At 33.4% G+C, this 13,505-nt stretch overlaps 1 protein-coding gene across 4 annotated transcripts in view; it reads left to right on the forward strand.

Annotated features, from left to right (window-relative positions):
• hdly (hadley) overlaps positions 1-12,750 on the forward strand; it is a 103,727-nt gene extending 90,977 nt beyond the window's left edge. For all 4 annotated transcript variants that reach the window (XM_074172798.1, XM_074172797.1, XM_023167708.2 and 1 more), the window contains 2 exons: positions 7,592-7,810; positions 11,323-12,750. In XM_074172798.1, the coding sequence (XP_074028899.1) occupies positions 7,593-7,810; positions 11,323-12,016 (912 nt within the window). In that variant the 5' untranslated portion in view covers position 7,592 and the 3' untranslated portion in view covers positions 12,017-12,750. The remainder of the gene's footprint in view (positions 1-7,591; positions 7,811-11,322) is intronic.
• Positions 12,751-13,505: the final 755 nt, after the last annotated feature.

Genomic DNA, 13,505 nt, shown 5'->3' on the forward strand with positions numbered 1-13,505 from the left:
CCTGAGGTAACACGTTGTCTGTTCAAGGCTAATAGGGCTTGTCTGGTATCAGCCAGTTCTGTTTGAACCACGCTGGTATTTTTTACCATTCCCAACTTAATCCTTAGGCTTAGAGATTTGGAGTACACTTCACATCCCAAGCCTTCTTTGGTTTTTGGGCCGTCTGTCAGACAAGTACGTTTTTTCCGAATATTGAACTAATTCGACAAGCAGTCTTTTTTAATTCAAGTACTACGTTTCTGGTACACATTTCCAACATGATCGTTTTTTTGTATCATTTTTATATTGGAAATGAAAAGTCACCTTAAATTATGTTAATTTCAAATGTATTCAGAAAAAAATTAAGAGACAATTTAAAATTTTTCCAGTCTTGAAATCTATTTTGGAATTCCGTCAATATTGCTTCTAGCTCTTTTTTTATTTATAAATGTTTAATTCTCAATTTCCTTTTGAGAAAGTTGTTATTTAGTTTTCGAACTGAATATACAGTGTGAGAGATCATATATTTTTTCATCTCTCCCCTGCAGTTGTGAAGTCAGTGTTTGCAAATGTTTCATGATATCAGTCAAAAACATTATGTCATCGTCTTATGCTGAGTATATTATTTTTTTCTTTCAGAAATACAGTTATCAGATCAAACAATTCTACGAAACCTTTCATCACGTTGTAGCTAGATAATCACCTAACAACGTACAAGAAATTAATATCATCTCGAAATTCTTCGTCCTTCAATTCTTCAAGAAAATTTGAGTTGATGATTTTTTGCATTGGTGGGAACGTAATTCACAATGTGTATCACTGTTTTCATAATATCAGGACATTTTAAATATTTGCTAACGAGATGTTCTCGTTCAATCATACAAAACGTATGAAAACTGCCAGTTGCCGAAGATATGTGATATCTGCCGATTCGTCAAGGGTTAAGGTGAATTCAATACAGTTCTTCAAATTATTTTTTTAATTATATTCAAGAGATGTATTAATTGCAATTATGCGTCGTTCGGTTGTCTGTCTCTAGATGGAAATTTGCGGGAAAACTTTGTGCAATGCTGCATTATTTGGATCTGAAACTTTAAGTACTTCTTCCATTTTTTTTAATGTCTCACTCTCATACGGGCGTTTTCTACAAGTAATATTCCAGGCAATAACACATCTGACTTTAGCCGCATTATTAGCTTGATTGCTGAAAGTTATCAAATTTGACTGTTGTTTATTTAGATTTTATTTTGGAGGATCAAGTTTATCTGATCTTGATTTGGAATTAGGTGAATACTGATTAGAAAACTGAGGATGATCAGTTTCATAATGTCGACATGAAGTGCTAGCTTTATAATTTTCCACTTTAGAAATACAAATAACACATCCTTTTTCGTTATTGTCTCTCCCACTCATTTAAACAATTCCAATGCGTGTTACATACTACGAAACAAATTTGTTACAACGTTGCAACGTCTTTCGTATTTGTTTTTAGTAATTTAAAAAACATTTTGAAACACATACGGGAACATAATACTTTTTTTTAATAATAGCACAAATACTCCTTCAAAGAGCGGCTCGCGAGTCGCAGGTTGGCCCCCCTGCAATAAATATTAAAAATTTTTACCTATCACTTCCTGATAATATTGAAGTTCGTTCAAATATTAGCTTCCCGTATTATCTAATATTTCTGAAGTAATTTCATTGCATCTACCATGAGTTCCGGCATCGACTGCGGTTCTACAATACACATTTCAGATATCATGAATCTCCAGAAAATAATCTGAGGGCGTTGTATCAGGTGATCCAGTGGGCCCTTCTAAACGACCAAGTCTATCTACCGGTTTTGATAACTGAAATCCAGCAATACTGGAACTAGCCTGTTATAGTAACATTTCAGCACTTATTATAAATTTTTTTAACACTGTTGAAATGTTTGTGAAGATACTCATAAAATAATGAAAATACAATTTTATTAGAGTTTTTAGTAGTTCCAAGTAAGTGTTATAAAATATAATGCAGCCTAAAATGATAATGAAAAGTGTTCAAAATGTTTCCTCAAAGGTGCAGAAAGTTATTTTGTTTAATTCGTTTTAATAGTTTCACTTTTGTACTTATAAAACTGTTAAACGCATTGTTTGTGCTTCAAAAATTAATATTTTTACTGCGAATGAAATTTTATTGACAAATATATAGCCTATTATCAACAAAATTTAACCGCGCCACTCATTTAATGTTTTTGGAGAAACTTATTGATCATAGAAGAATTCAATTTGTCGACGTATTGATTTTCTAATCGCAAACCTAACTCAGTTTGCTCTAAATAATATAATCTTGTAATATCTATATACTTTTTAGCTGTAAATATTTGCAGAATTTCATATTTTCAACTCATCTCTCAGTATCCTGAATTGGTATCATTTTGAAGTGGCGTCGTTCTATAAAATATTTTGGTATCAATATGCTTTTAACGTATTTCAGCTACTATGTTACCCCTATAAAACTGGTAAGAAATATTTTGTTCAAGGAGTCGGAGTACTTTTAAAGCTATAGATTTTTACAAAAATGCTTGTATGAAGATAAGATTTCTCGCGAATAGTTTGGATAAATATTATCTATTGGGATGTTTTGGCAAAGAAGCCTTTTTCATCGATTAAGAAGGCTGCTCAATTTCTAGGGAGTATTGAGGTAGTGATTTGAGGGTATATATACATGGTGCTCCACTGGACTCGACGGATTTCAATCATTGATGACGTTTTCCTGTTTTTAGCAGGAAAAAAATTGAAGCACTAGGTTACGTTAATTTTTTTTCCAATGACCAATATCACACGACATTATTATGGTTATTGGGACGCCAGTTCTTATAACTATATGCTTAAATGTTGCACTTTATTCTTGGCGACAGAAAATATATATTCGCGGGATCGATTTGATTTCATAACAGTTATTTTATTGTTTTGGAATTGTAGAAAATATACCATACTATAAAATAGTTGGTGAATTATCATTAAAGTGACAATATGATAATAAAAACAAAATTGTGTCTGAACGAATTCCAATGAAATAATTTCATTAAGGCTACAGAAAGCAGTAATAAAATAATCTTGGAATAGTTTCATAAAGATCATGAAAATTTCGCAGAAAAGTTTCATAAAATTGCTGCATAACAATTAACTTTTCTGTGATGATTTCGTAACTATTTCATAAAGGGTTTTCAATTTCGTTTTATAAACGTTTCTATGACAAATTTATAGAACACTTTCATTGCCTACAACTGTATTGTGTTCACGGCTTGTCTAATGTAATCAATTAGCATTTTGGAAGTAATTATAAAATACCAACAGAATAAAATTGTTGCGGCATTATAAAATAATAAAACAATTTTGTTGGTTGGGAGGAAATTGATAGATTTGAGAATTCTGAAAATTCACCGAACGACCAAAAGAATTGAATCTTTCTCCCCTACTAAATTGTTAATTAGTTTATCACATGCCATTTAATGAGTTTGTGAAATTTTTTTATTACTTTTAAGAATTTTCAATTAATTCATACTTAAACTATTCAATGAAAATTTTACGATGAAGTCTGAATCGAATCACTTGTAAACTCATTTGGATTGAAACTATTTCTGAAGTACTACCAGATTAATTTTATAAATGAATCACTTGAGATTATTCTCAGGTACCTACTATCCTATTTATTCCATGAATGAGCATAATATAGGTGATGGCATGTCTTTCTATGAAGACGTCATCTATTGAATCTACAGAAGACTCAATCCTCGAATATGAAGGATAAACGAGAGTCTCTTAGACGGTCCTTTGCAAATCCAAGTCGAATGAGATTTGTCCTCTGTCTTTCACTGCAAGGCAACCTGCCTTGCGTTCAGGAATTGAGTCTTCTATCGATCCCATAGATGATGTTTTCGTAGGGGGAGATGCCACTATCTTCAATTTTGATCTTGTTTCTTCCAGTATAATTGAATAAAACTGGCCGATACTTGATGAAAATCCATAATTTTTTTATGCTTGAATAAGCTATTGTATAGCGAAACACGTGTTGCGGTTTTTGTAAAACCCTTTCATAGTGTCTTCCAATATAGTTTATTGGTTCAGCCCAGTACCACTGATGGACCCGGTGGGCCGAAACAGCTCTGTTTGGTGGTGGTTTACAAATCCATCGAGTTGCCTTTCAGGTTTCTTTCTTCCAGGGCTATTCAGTGGATTTTGCCTAACACCACTAATGAGACATGGTGGGTCAAAACAGCGCTGTGTGGTGTTGAATCATGAATTCATGGAATAGACATAATAATAACAAAAAGTTATGAACATTTTGAACTTCCATTTCAATGAACTGAAGTGAGTTTTGAATAAAATTCTCATTGAAATTATGAAAAATTTGTCTCACGTTTAAAATTTATATAAATATAAATAATATATATATATATATATATATATATATATATATATATATATATATATATATATATATATATATATTTTGTTTATCTCTTCAAGCAACTTTTGATATCTCCATTAGGTTGTGCTTTAAAAATGATGCCAAATGACATGCATATGACCGATCAAGTGATTTTTCTTCCCTGTTAAATTTGACATTTTTTCCAAAAAATGTCCAGAAAAGCAGTTATTGCTCGAAATTTCGAAAATCGGTAAAGAGAAAAGATGATTGTTTTTTCATTTTTTACCCATATACCAATTTTTAGCTCTCTAGTAGAAATTTAGTTTTTTTACAGTTTTTCGAAAATTTTACATTTGCCGATTTCTCAAATTTAGCCAAACCTCAACGAAGTTAGTGCTTTATGCCTAACTTATCTTTCGAACGCATTTTTATTACCTATTGCAATTCTAAATACAACTTATTTCGCAAAAATTTAAAACCCCAGAAAAAATTATGCCAAAAATTATGCCAAAAATGATGCAAAGTTGATACAGTTTTTAAAAACAGATAAATATTTCACTTTATTTCTACTTTTTGCGAAATAGCTTTATACATAAGCATAATTAAAAAACATTATCAATGAAAAGTCAATAATTTATTCTTTACTGCACTTTTCAAACAGTTAAACTTTGATTTACTAATTACGAAAAATTACAACGCAATTAAACTAAGGGAAGGAATTATACGAAAGTAATTTCACATTTACTAAATATCTTTTATGTGGTATGAATGAACAAAATTACTTCAGAAATCAATTTAGAATTTTCTTGCCTAGAAAACTGAACCGTAAAAAATTCTAACAAACATCTGTTAAAATGAAGTTATAATTCAAATTAAGAACACTAAATCAAATCGAAACATATGCCTAAACCATGTAAATACCAATAGAAATACATAATAAAAAGTCACATTTCCGTGTGCCTTCCACCACGTTCAATGCAATCAATTGTCCTTTTTAAAACATCCTTAACTGCATTCTTTATACTACGGGGTTTCGTACTTACAACACATTCTCGAATAACTGCCTCTAAATGGTTTATATCTCGAAAAGATCTTCGCTTATACACCTTTTGTTTTAAGTAACCCCACAAGAAGAAATCTAGTAGGGTTATATCAGGAGATCTAGGCGGCCAAAAGTGTTCCATATTGCGACTGATTAGTTTGCCCCTAAATATTTCCAAAAGACGCTCTTTAACCACCCTTGTAGTATGAATAGGTGCACCATCACACTGATACCACACAACATTTCTCACTTGAAGGGGCATATTATCCAAAACTTCAGATAGTTCGGTATTCACAAAGTGTAGGTAGTCCGCAGAATTTAAATTATGTCTAAAAAAGTATGGCCCTATAATTTGATCGTTTAATATGCCACACCATACATTCGTCTTAAACGAATATTGATCTTGACATTCGATTACAAAATGTGGGTTTTCTTTTGCCCACCACCTGCAGTTTTGCGAGGTCACAACGCCATTTGAAGAGAAGGTCGCTTCATCTGTCCATAAAATTTGATAAGGATACTGATAATTTTCTTCTTTTTCCCCTGAAACCGAAAAGAAAAATACAAGCGCATATCGAAGTCCCTTTCTTTTAATGTATTGATAAATTTCGGTTCATAAGGCGTAAATTTATTTTTGTGTAAAATACGTCGTACACTCTCTCAGTTAACATCTGTTCTATCTGCAATATCTTGAATACTTGTTTTTTTACGTTCTATGACATCCAAACATATTTCAAATTCCACTTCTTCAGTATGTCTAGAAGGCTGATGTGCTTTTCTAAAATTACTCTCAACCGAGCCAGTAGATTTAAACTTAGCTATTATCCTACTAACTCTTGACTGATGAATATTTCTTGCAGGATGTCTGGCATTGAAAATATCAGCTACTTGTCGGTGACCGGTATTCTCGCCGCATATTAAAACGATTTCAATTTTCTCTTGAAGATCCAGCATTTTGAACAACACACTAGACAACGAATAAACTATTTTAAATCTAACACTGATAAACACTATTTTGAGTTATTCAACAAATGTCATATGACAATAAAATATTTTGCTTATTCAGTTCAGTTCAATTGTTTCCACAGTACCCTTAGTTCAATTTCGTTGTAATTTTCCGTAATTTGTAAATCAAAGTTTAACTGTTTGAAAAGTGCAGTTAAGAATAAATTATTGACTTTTCATTGATATCGTTTTTTAATTATGCTTATGTATCAAGCTATTTCGCAAAAAGTAGAAATAAAGTGAAATATTTATCTATTTTTAAAAACTGTATCAACTTTGCATCATTTTTGGCATAATTTTTTCTGGTGTTTTGAATTTTTGTGAAATAAGTTGTGTTTAGAATTGCAATTGATAATAAAAATGCGTTGGAAAGATAAGTTAGGCATAAAGCACTAACTTTGTTGAGGTTTGGGTAAATTTGAGAATCGGCAAATGTCAAATTTTCGAAAAACTAAATTTGTACTAGAGAGCTAAAAATTGGTATATGGGCAAAAAATGAAAAAACAATCATCTTTTCTCTTCACCGATTTTCGAAATTTCGAGCAATAACTGCTTTTCTGAACATTTTTTGGAATTGGACAGGAAAGAAAAATCACTTGATCGGTTATATGCATGTCATTTGGCATCATTTTTAAAGCACAACCTAATGGAGATATCAAAAGTTGCTTGAAGAGATGATCAAAAAAAAATCCCATTTGATGCGGACTTTTAGTGTGACACTGTATGTATATATATATATATATATATATATATATATATATATATATATATATATATATATATATATATATATATATATATATATATTTATATATATATAAAACTGATGATTACTCAGGAGCGGCTGGTTTGACTTACAAAACCAAACCAGTTTTGAATAGAGAATAAAAAAACCTATCATATGATGTTCCTCAAAACCCCCTTTTCTATTTGAAATAAGTTATTGGGGCCCTATTACTATTATATCATTGTATTTCTCACCAAAAAGATACTCACCAAAAGTCTGTTAATACAAATGAGTGAACAAATAAAGTGATTATACACATCCACAAAGTGTTCTTGAACAACTTTGTTTTTCGTAATTTTCAATCCCCACAAATCAATTAGTCGCCGTGAGCGATATTTACAGAAGGATTTCATTTGTTTCAGGATGAAGTTCGAACAGTTCGTAACGGCAGCGCTGGCGCTCGTTTCAGTGTGCTCTCGCACTGACGGATTGGCGGAGGATCGATACAGAGCCAACAGAAAGCGTGCAACAGATTCGCAAGTCGAGGCCGCTCCTGCTACTCGCCGGTACGTGCAAAGCGACGCGGAAAGGAGGAAAAGAGGATTCTCCCCAAGGACCGGTTTGGACGATCCGTTTCAGGGGTAATACTTTCAATTAGGTTGACTTTTTGAAATCACGGTTAAATATCTTTAATAATAATTCAAATGATGTTGTACTGTCGTTCGTAGGCTACTTTTGATTGGATTGATAGCATCACTGTTGATTATCTAAAATAACAATTTCAACGTTGTTATAATGTCATGCATCGATCCGTTTCAAGGGGAATACTTCCAATTAGATTGATTGTTTGACATCACAGTTGATATATATAAAAAAAGTTCAACTTTGTTATAATGTCTTGTATGGATCAGTTTCAAAGGTAATACCTACAATTAGAATGATTGTTTGGCATCGCAGTTGATATCTATAAAAAAGTTCAACGTTGTTATATGTCTTGCATCGATCTGTTTCAAGGGTAATACTTGCAATTAGATTGATATTTTGGCATTACAGTTGATATCTATAAAGAAAGTTGAATGTTGTTATAATGTCTTGCATCAATCCGTTTCAAGGGCAATACCTTCAATCATATTGAGTTTGAAATATGTTTTTCCGTCAAACAGCTGTCGCAGCTGTCCCTCAGAAGCCGAAACTTGTGCGAGCTATAGATTAACGAGGTCTTACCTTTTAACGTTTGTTTCCTAACACGGGTTGGACGATAGCCTGAGGCTTGAATCACCAACCAACACGGCGGTCGATTTAAGTGAGTGAACAAAGCACCCACGTCGAAGCGACGGGCTACCGACCGACCATGAAAATATGATTTTGAGTTGCGCCATTTGAAAGATTTATTCAAGAGCAAATCAACGTGAACCATCGACACCACATGATATACCAGTAGTGCTATGGCATGAAATCGGAATGGATTTCAAAACTTTGGAAACTTTGAACTTTGTTTTTGTTGATTACTTTAGCAAATATATCATTGTCAACAAATTGAAAACCAAGACAGTAGGCACCGTTCTATTTGCACTAAGGAATGTTTCGGCTGTAAACAGGCTTCCAATGGAAAATTTCCCAGACATTTTACATTTTTCGCGAGTTTGCTAAACGTTATGACATAAAAACCACATCTATTCCTCATTATACCCGTTCGAATGGATTTATTGAAAGGCAAATTCAAACAGTAAAGGCTCTCCTCTCAAAGGTATACAAAGATAAACAATTTCTATTCTTAGCTATTCTGAACTACAATATAACTCCCAAAGAGAACAGTGAGCTTTGAAATTTTGAAGTATGACTAACCTCTAGAGAGGATTTAGAAAAAAACTTGCAGAAAATCAGATCAAACAGAAATACCACTATGATACCGCAGCAAAAAGTTTACCTCTCCTCCCTGCAAGCCAACCAGCCCTGCTCCAAAAGAAAGTTCGTGAGCGGCAGCCGGGAGTGATTGTTAGAAATGCAGGTCCTAACAGTAATATTGTGGAATCAAATTACATTGAGTACAGGAGGAACATATATAGCTTGAGAACTTTGAGGAATACCTCACCACAGGGCCATGGAGCTACTTCCGACCAGGCTATGCCTAAAGTAAACACTGGAAGTATGAATAATTCGGCGAAACCTCAAAAAGAAAGTTCTTCGGGATCGACAACTCTGAATAAGCAAGAAGTTGTCTCAACTAGCAACGGCAGCTATCAAGGGGACATAGTCTGTGAGCCTGACGTGACTAAAACAATTTGTAGAATAGTTAAGCCCACTGAGAAATTGACCAGTTGGAGAATTCATTTTTGACGTAATGGATAAATTATTTCTCTTATTTGTTTGAGAGAGGCATGTATTGTATTGTATTATTCCAATCTATGAAATATTTTAATATGTTTATTGGCAACACCGGAAACTCCGCGGAATCAGGTGTTTTTCGATATCATGTTTTTCATTTAATTGTATGTTTCACTACTGAATAACAAATTGAAATTGAAAATCATTGGCCGGAAGACGAAACGTCGGATAGCAAATCTGAAAACACCATTATGTAACAGGGCAATGTGGAAGTGCAATTCATTTTCAAATCCTTCGAAAAATAAAGCCAGAAAAAATAAAAACCATTTTCCAAAATTTCTGTTTTTTCCGGATATCTCCGGATATACTCGGAATTTCAGAACATTCTCAACGGCACATTGTTAGTCAGGTGAATGCGCAACTTAGCCCCAATTTAACGACCTTTGTATCTGTCATAGTTTCCGAGATCCCAATGGTGAAAATCGAATTTGAAACACCCTGTATGTATCATCAACTTAATTTTTTCTCATGGGCGCTGCATTGGATTCTTTTTGTTTTGAGTAGAACCAATTTCACCTTCTCCATGATGTATCACAAGCTATCACTGTTTTTCGAAGATATTGAAAAAAATTAATTCGTATCATAATAGGCTTTCACTTTGATGTTTCTAAATTTGACTTGCAATTTGTTACTCTCAATGACATTTTGTTATTGTACAAGTCATTGAATTTTTGGCAAAAAATAGCTTTCACGAATGAAGAAAAAAGAAATATGATACAAATTTATTACGATAGAAACAGTGTTACGACATCGGAAATGTATTCAAACTAGTATTCCGAAAGACAACAACCACATCGAACTATGTTCAAGTTATTGGATCAAAATCTCACCGAGTTTGGTTCGTTTGAAAAGCCAATGAAAAAATACACCCTGTATAGAATCCTGGCTGCTGACATCACCCTGAGTTTGCATTTCATCAGTTATCCAACTTTATTAGACTGGAAATTCATAAAAGTTTTGAAAGTTGTTTTACCTATTCTTTCAAATTACTTTCAAACTATATTTATATGCCACAGGTTTTATTTCTAACTCTTTTCTTCAAAATGAGCAAGAAATTTGATTTCCATTCGATACTATCTTGAAATATATGAACTTTGAACTTCGAATATGAACCAAACTAATTTTGGAAGAAGAATTCGTGGGTGCAGTCATTCAGTCATTCACGATTCGGAGATAGAATACAGTATAGTGACTGTTATTTCATTTAGTGAAATAGTCAAATATCACTTTCCCATAACTTCGCTACCATAAGTAAACAATTATCCGTATGTTGATAACATCGTCATTCGTGACTCTACTGATGAAATATGTGAAAGTCTGATGGAAAGATATTCACTGTGTGATATAATGATTCGAGGTTTGCAAATAAGCTATTATCTGGTCAAATCTGAAACGTTGATGCTACCTTTGAAGTCAATGATTGCACCTGTCATGTAGAGTGGATAGATGCTATATAGAAAACAATAAATGAAACGAAATCTAAAGAGAGTTAGCCAGGGAGGATCGATGTGATCAAGGTGCAGATCAAGGTATAGTCCTTGGTTTCGACGTTATTGTTAACATTTCAGATGTGACCAGATATTAGCTTATCTGAAAACCTCAAATCATTATACGAATTATTCAACATACAGTGATCATTCCTACGGATTTTCATATATTTTATCAGTAGGGTCACTGATGAAATCAATAATTTCAATAAAGTTCAACACATTATGTTCATTTATAAATTATTCCCAAAACTAATAAGAATATTTCTTCTCCTTTACAGATTCGATACATCAATATGGAAACCTCCAGTGTACCAGCTGAGTAGGCCCTACTATATCCCTCTTTACGGCGCTCCAGGAAAGACTCCTGTATACTTTCCCCCACAACCACTAAATATCAATCCTGGATTTCCTCCAGACAACCCAATGAAACCCCCATTTCGGGGCCCTCCTTACCTGCCTCCAAAACCACCGACACCAACGACAGAAAAACCAAAGAATACCACAATGAAGGTATTCAATAGAAACCAATATGACGATGATGATGATGAAAGGCCTGTTTGGGGAGGTGACGATACAAAAAATTCTGCAGAAATAGTGCCAACGAGACCACCTAGACCTCCAGGTCTACCCGAATTTCCTCCTCTAATCCACTCAATAAGCGATAATGAGGTCAATAAGCTGGCAGCTGATGACGACGAAAAAGATGTTCCTTTCAATCCTTCCCCAACCACAAGAAGGGTGCCAACTACAAGAAGGGTGCCAACCACAACCACACGTCCTCCAGCTGCGCTGGTTCCTGGACCCAGTAATTGCGTTTGGGCTGTAGTTGCTTGTTGTTCTACTGCCTCGAATACAGTGCCTGACTATTGTTTTGAACAGAGAGGATGTCCTGGTCCGTTCTGGGATAGAAGTCCTTGTGAAAGTGATTTCGCTAAAGCTGCCATCGCTACAGCTTTGAATTATTACAACTGAGATGAATATTAAAGCATGCGTGATGTAAGAATGTTGAATTCCTAGACAGCTTCATTCGATAATTCACTTTTTCCATGACTTCCACATAACACAGAGTACACGTGTGTTTTTCGAAAGAAATGGATCCTGTGAGAGATGAAAATTGTAACGGGAAGTTTCGCGAAAGGTGCTTTGATATTTATGGTAACTGAAGTTGCTATTTGTATCCTCAGTTCACTTACCTTCAGATCAGAACAGTAAACTACTGCCTTCGATGTCTATTATTAATAAAGAGGTCAATATGAGCAAGTTTTCTTGAATACCATTGTAACTTCAGATTATTTCAAATATAAGTGTGTTTTACATTTTCATATGAAATTGAAAGAATATGAAATTTTCAAAACTGAAATGGTATTATTACTCATAGTCTTAGTCTATGGCTTAGGATAAATGTAGCATTTAATACCTAAAAACATCATATATACTTTGTTTGTACGTTTCAATTTCATTAAAAAACATTCGAGATATTGCTGGCAGTCATCTTATCACAAATGATATATTCATCAACTTTATTTAAGGTAGCTTTAGATGAATCCTTGCGTAGAAGGTGTTTTGTTATGAAGACCATAGTATTTATTTTATATCCACTAGTGATGTATTATATGATTAGTTTTTGTACTATTTCAGTTAGGATTTTTTTTCCAAACATTTTTTTGTTAATATTAGCTAGATTATTAAAATTATTTATTCATTCATTACGTGTGTTCATAGTTCACTGACCCAGATGAAATTTCGAAAATACATTCGAAATAATCCGAAATATACTCAATATTTGTCATTTTCTAGGTTTGTCACCCGTTCTGATTAGACATATACCCCTGATAGTGTTTACCACCGGTGTCGACGAAACTTTGAAAAACTCACTCAGAATAAACGACACGTCAACATGCGTCAACAACAACGGGAAATTCAAGTACGTTCATCATTATTTATCTTTTTGATTCATTTGACTGAAAGCAGTTAACTGAATAAGTTGAGTGAAATAGAAAAGTAGTACTGTGACGGAGTGGAAGATATAATTGTAAACCATACCACTTCAAAAACCAATAATGATCAGATACATGAGAGTTCATCTCACTACTAGGGTTTTGAAATTGAACAAAATTTTATTTTTCAGGAGATATTCTTGAAAAAAAATTTTCATGAAAGAATATGGAAAATAATCTTTCGAAAGTAGACCTGATTTGCATTATTAACTGTTTACAGTTACTGGCCTTCATTATTTTTTTCATCACAGTGATAGCACTGTGACTCTTGCGAGTTTAGTGGATTGTTACAATTGGTGATTGAGAAGTATAAATATGATATACCCATTCCTATTCAAACTATACCATATAAATAGTGCAGCACTGAAAACGAAACCAGCATTTTCGGCTACCTAAAAAATGAGGAATCCGTCAATTTTTGTTTCGAAATGTATTCCATTACACGCATTTAATGAGCTCCATAA

Source organism: Leptinotarsa decemlineata, unplaced genomic scaffold, assembly GCF_025532065.1.
Source record: "Leptinotarsa decemlineata unplaced genomic scaffold, Ldec_3_MD MMD2_tig00000199_RagTag_RagTag, whole genome shotgun sequence".
In the NCBI taxonomy this organism is placed as follows: Eukaryota; Metazoa; Arthropoda; class Insecta; order Coleoptera; family Chrysomelidae; genus Leptinotarsa; species Leptinotarsa decemlineata.